Genomic DNA, 6433 nt, shown 5'->3' with positions numbered 1-6433 from the left:
AATGCGCATCTTAGCATTTTTTTCATCACAAAAATTTATTTGTTTGCTATATCTGCTAAGTTTGCTAAAAACTGAAGTACTGCAAGATAAAAGATCCAAATAATACTTAGCCTTTAAAAAAGACAGTTGCCCTAAGAGCTATTGTATTTTTTTTATATGTTATTCAGAAATGATACTTTCTGTTTCCTGTAAACGTTAAGACTGTTAACATAGTGAGCATAATAAATCAATTCTATATCTATTGAAATGTATTTGAGCAAAAATCTAATACTTGACGCTGAAACTAAATACCCCCCTCACTTTATCCATAAAGATAAATAAAGGAATAGGAGTTCTTATTACCATAGTTTTAGAATTACTTTCCTTAAATTATTAGACTATTCATCATACTGGTCCTTTAATATATTTAGGCATTCTTTTTTTTTTTTTTTTTTGTTGAAAGAAAGAATTCTCAAGATACTTTTTAAAAATTCCAGATATTGTGCTCCTGGCGGCTTCTGCTTGCGCTGCTGCAATTGAAAAGCGAGATGCAGAGCCAGACCACCGTTATGTCTACCCCAATGGGTATCGCAACTACTACCCCTACTACCCAGTAGCCTATGGTCACAAGCACTACCATCACAAGAGATCTGCTGAGCCAGAGCCAAAGGCTTCCCCCTCCAAAGAATACTACCCTGTCTACCATCCTCATCCTCATTACCACGGAAAGAGGTCTGCTGATCCTTATGCCTATGCTGAACTTACCCTTACCCATCTTACCCTTACCCAGAACCTTCCCATGACTATGGCCACTATGGATATCCTCGGCCATACCACTACTACCTTCCTATTACTAGGTTAAAGGAAGGAGAACTTGACTGCTGGTTTCAACGGAGCACAAATGTGGATTTGCTCTTGTTGCTTATTCAGGAGTGTTTCATCTAAAGACAAACGATTGAAAAAATATCGCATAATATATCTGGTTTATTTTTATCATTTATTATATAGGAATATTAATAAAAAAAATCCTGAACTTTAAGCACATTTATCAATTAACACCAACTTTCATATGACACTTTTAAATAAATTCAGGTATGATAAAACAGCCCACATTTATTTTAGCTTGCTGTAAAAGAAACTACTGTGCCGGGTTTGTATGAAAATCTGACCGTCCACACTTTATTCTGTCCGCCCTCAGATTTATAAAACTACTGAGGCTAGGGGGCTGCAAATTGGTATTTTGATCAGCCACCCTCTAATAATCAAATATTCCAAATTGCAACCCTCTACCCTCTGTAGTTTTTATTTGATTTTAGGTTAAAATTAACCATGAATTGTGCATCTGGCAGCCCTTTCCAGAGGCATGGGACGCAACCTCATTCTACTATAGCTAGTGTATTCAGCAATTGAAATGCTATCGGTCTTTCTAATGGTTTTATACAGCACTATACAGAATGAGTTAAAGAAACTTTTTTACTTGTTTATAATATGTATGAGAGTTAAGGCCCAATAATTTTTTTGCTCTATATCTAGTATATGGAGCAATTGAAACACTACCGGTCTTGCTGATGGTTTATACAGAAAAATCGATTGGTCCAAAGAGACTTTGGCGCATTTTTTGCTCCTTTTTTTTTTTATGTATGAGAGTTATCGAGGTCTTTTATTCAGTTAAAAGGCTGTCCCTAATTAACACAACTGACCTCAGATGTTTATCACCCTTGGTGAAGAGAGTTTTCCGCATATAAATATTTGGTCATTCGTCCGTTTTGTATAAGACCTTCCAAAGCATTGTGAATGCGCATAATGAATAGATTAGAATGCAATATGATGTCAATCATTGCAATGTTGTCATAAACGCAATGCAACAAACCTCGTTGAGTAAGTCAACGTCACAGCAAACATTACAGTACATAAAGGAGCCTGAAGTCTGTAATATATCATCATCAACTTCAAACATTTCGCTTTTACAAGATAATGTTTAAAAGTAATTTAAATAACTTTAGGATGCACATAATCCTAAAACCTTTTATATATAAAGGAGCCAGAAAGTAGTCATTTGCTCAGTAACTCAATAATGAATATTGTAGCTCTCAGGACATTTTCTTTTTTGCAAGATAAATGTTATTTGAACGTTGCACCTCATAGTCCTTGTGTAGAAAAATTAGTAACTATATAGCAAGCAAATTATTTCCCGTGATAAATCGTCAGTGCTTTGAAGGGTAGCAAGCAATATTTAGAAGATTGTTCTTCACGAGACTGAATTTCTTAACATTATAAGTTTCTCAATAAGTCATTTCAAACGAATATCCTTCAAATTCAGAAACCATTTTACGGCCATTGCTTATATACAAGAAAGGAGGGTAGGGACCATATTTCTCGAAAATAATATTAAATATTTGTAATGCGTATCTAAGTTACAGTTTCACAATAGTGACAACTGAATGACGCGTCCTTAAAATTACAGATATTTTACCGCTTGTTTTTCAGCTGAACATACTCTATTTTTTTTCATTTAACACCCAGTATAAAAACATAAATTACGAATACATTCAGAAAAGCAGAACCTAATAAATAAAGGATGTATTTTCCCGTATTTTGAAACTTACCGTCTGAAAAATGAAGCCTTTGCTCTTCCTTTACATGTCGCGAAATTATGACACAGCAGTGATGAAGAAACATGGATCTTCCGAAGCAGTTCTGTAGCTTAAAAAAAAACAAAACAAAAAAACACCGTCAGTGGTTTTTATTGTTAACAGACACACGACACTAATAGATAAAATATTTTAGCCAATTTAATAAGTAAACCAGGTAGATCCAGTATTTTCCCGAATAAGGCCAGCTGTTTAATAACTGCTTCCAAGGAGAGTTTCAAAAAAAAAAAAAAAAAATAAAAAAAAAAAAAAAAAGTACTTAGTTTAATTTTGTAAGTCCAATAGTTCTATTCATATCGCTATAAATTGTATATAAATGTGTTGTGGTTTATCTTTACCTGTTTAACTTTGCTCTCTCTCTCTCTCTCTCTCTCCTCTCTCTCTCGCTCTCTCTCTCTCTCTCTCTCTCTCTATGAGTGCTTCCGTTTCCTTTTGTATTGCGTGAAATCAAGACACCCTACCGAAGAGGAATCGCCCTAAATAACCGTAGCTCGTTGATTATGACCTTAAGGAGAACTCTTCAATATATTTATCAATAATAAATAAATTAGTGAAACAATAACCTTGAAAACGTGACGTTTCTTAAACCTAACACGTTCAATAAAGATTTTTGGAAAACGTTTTCCTTTGGGGAAATTTATTCGAATTTGATTGATTTATCATGACTATATATTTTTTGTCTCTAATAGAGCTGGCACTATATTTTTTTTTCTTTTTTTTTTTTTTTTTTTTTTGTCTGTGATGAAAAAGACACCCAGAGAAATCACCCACAACTGAACTATCCTAAGAGCAAAGCTTACTTGTTGTCCTTGAACTTCTAAGAGAATGAATAGATATGTAGGTAGAGAGATGGATAGATAGATGCAGGCAATAAAGGTCATGTACTTTTTGGTATCTAAAAATGAAAACTATATGTCGACACTTATCCAAAAATTTGAAGATGGAAATGTTTTATGAAAAAAAATCATCACGTTAAATGAATTTAGGCTAACGGCTTTTATACGCATACCTCTGTAGGCTGTGCATATATGTAGGTATATACGTATACCTTTGTAGGTGGTTGTTATTTGTGTCTGTCTTTGGATACATATGAGTATGTATGTATATAAAGTGTGCTATATACATATTATGTGTGCGTATGTGTGCGTGTGTGCATGTATGAATATATATTATACTGCTGCCTCACTTACAGACCAAAAAGTCGTTTCATATAACCCAACACATAATTAATTACTTAATTTTTTTTTTATGTTTTAATTCCGTTAAACTTTTCAGTAAAATTTTCCATTTAATTATAAAATCGCTCCAGTTCGTCTCGAAATGTAACAAAAGGACGATATAACATTAATACAAAAATTTCCGGTTAAAAACTTTGGTTTCCTTTCGAAAGGTCACAAGACTTAACGAAGTTCTTCTCCGGAAAGAAGCGACTATAAAAGCAAGAGGCCGACTTCCACCGGCAGACACTCACTCACAAGTGGCCACGGTGAACACCCACGAGCAACAATGAAGTTCCTGGTCAGTATATCAGTATATTTTCCAGTTTCTACGATATTATACATTTAAGAAGGCAATATAAATCGTACTCACTCTTTTTTTCAGGAAATTTTCGAAAATTTTTGTTTCTTTCATTATCTGAACGTTATTTACCAACAGGTTTGACCATTGCTTATTGTATAACAAACATTTCCATCCTTCCTTATTCTGCTTGCTGTCCATAAATGTCTTGGCATTTTTTATTTTCCATCAGAAATTATTCCTTGCTAGATCTCTGCTAATTTTGCTACTGAAGCACTGCAAGATATAAAGTCCAAATAATACTTATCCTTTAAAAAAAAGACAGTTGCCCTAAAACCCTTGTTATTTTTGTTATATGTTATTGAGCAAATGATTACTTTCTGTTTCCTGTAAGCATTAAGACTGTTAACATTATGTGCATAATAAATTCATTCTATATACTTTGAAACGTATTTGAACAGTCTAATACTTTACGCTGAAACTAAAATGCCCTCACTTTATCCATAAAATATTAAAGGAATAGGAGTTCTTTTTATTCTATTTTAATATCACTTTCCTCACATTACTAGACCAATTATACTGCCGATTACTTAAGCATTCTTTTTTTTTTTTTTTTCCTTTTTTTTTTTTTCCCTTTTTTTTTTTTTTGGTTTAGAAGAAAAAGGGGGGGGAAAATTCTCAAGATACTTTTTTAAAAATTCCAGACAATTGTGCTCCTGGCGGCTTCTGCTTGCGCTGCTGCAATTGAAAAGCGAGATGCAGAGCCAGACCACCGTTATGTCTACCCCTATGGGTATCGCAACTACTACCCCTACTACCCAGTAGCCTATGGTCACAAGCACTACCATCACAAGAGATCTGCTGAGCCAGAGCCAGAGGCTTCCCCCTCCAAAGAATACTACCCTGTCTACCATCCTCATCCTCACTACCATGGAAAGAGGTCTGCCGATCCTTATGCCTATGCTGAACCTTACCCTTATCCTTACCCTTACGCAGAACCTTCCAATAACTATGGTTACTATGGCTATCCTGGCCCATACTACAGCTACCCTTCCTATTAGAAAGGTTAAGGAGAACTTGACTGCTGGTTTCAACGGAGCATAAATGTGTATTTGCTCTTGTTGCTGATTCAGGAGTGTTTCATGTAAAGACAAACGATTGAATGAATATTTCATAATATATCTGGTTTTTATTTTTATCATTTATTATATATAGGAATATTAATACAAAAATCCTGAAATTTAAGCACATTTATCAATTAACACCAACTTTCATATGACACTTTTAAATAAATTCAGGCATGATAAAACAGCCCACATTCGTTTCAGCTTGCTGTAAAAGAAATTACTGTGCCGGCTTTGCATGTGCATCCGTCAGTCCACAGTTTAATCTGTCTGCCCTCAGATTTGTAATATTACTGAGGCTAGAGGGCTGCAAATTGATATTTTGATCACCTACTCTCTAATCATAAAGCGTGTCAAATTGCAACCCTCTAGCCTCTGTAGTTTGTATCTTATTTAAGGTCATTCCGCTAGATTTGCATAAAGAAAATAGTTGCAGGGAGAATAATCCTGTATTATCATAGAAGAAGAGTGGAGGTATTGCAGAAAATGTCTTCATCACGATCAATGGAAGTGATCAACTTACACCAAAATTAATATTGATGAAAAATTAGAACTATATGGTAACTACCATATCTACAACTTTATCTGTAACTTTACATAAGTCTGTTGCTATCTTCTCAACATAATGGAGCTCTATAAATTGAAGGCTTTAATTCACATTATCACTAAAAGATTATATTCCACCCTCACTTATGCAGAAGGTATTAAAGACTACACCTTTTCCATTGCTAAAATGACACAGGTGTTTTTCACACAACGATTCCTAATCATTGTGTCTCCAACCTGTATTCTTAACCATTTTATTTTCATCGACTCCTTCGAGCAAATATTTATAGCCGATTTTTATGTTTCTTGACAGGTTGACGATAAACCTTTTAATCTATTTTTTACTGGGTAATTTCGGATTTGGTAAACGAAATCTCTGACATTGTAACAAGTAATATTAATGAGATATGACCTCCGTTATTAATTACATTTCTCTTAAACTATCACACTACTTCTTATATATGCATGGAATCATCGTTCTCCTAGATTTGAAACTGGTATTCTTCTATTAAGGTGAAATCTGAGGTGAAATCTGAGATGCTGATCTCGTTTCCTGATGAAAATGATTTCTCATCTTTTGTCCATAAAGTTTCGAACAATTATTAGCCGAACCTT

At 34.1% G+C, this 6433-nt stretch overlaps 1 protein-coding gene across 1 annotated transcript; it reads left to right on the top strand.

The window, feature by feature from the left end:
• Nucleotides 1-4094: 4094 nt before the first annotated feature.
• On the top strand, nucleotides 4095-5252 carry LOC135218496 (uncharacterized histidine-rich protein DDB_G0274557-like). Its single transcript, XM_064254849.1, has 2 exons — nucleotides 4095-4148; nucleotides 4853-5252. The coding sequence occupies exons 1-2, from the start codon at nucleotides 4137-4139 to the stop codon at nucleotides 5207-5209; spliced, it is 369 nt and encodes a 122-aa protein (XP_064110919.1). The 5' UTR covers nucleotides 4095-4136; the 3' UTR covers nucleotides 5210-5252.
• The last annotated feature ends 1181 nt before the right edge of the window (nucleotides 5253-6433 follow it).

Source organism: Macrobrachium nipponense, chromosome 9 (genome assembly GCF_015104395.2).
Source record: "Macrobrachium nipponense isolate FS-2020 chromosome 9, ASM1510439v2, whole genome shotgun sequence".
NCBI classification, from domain to species: domain Eukaryota; kingdom Metazoa; phylum Arthropoda; class Malacostraca; order Decapoda; family Palaemonidae; genus Macrobrachium; species Macrobrachium nipponense.
The sequence above is the reverse complement of the archived record's forward strand: the minus strand, read 5'-3'. Positions and strand labels throughout refer to the sequence as shown.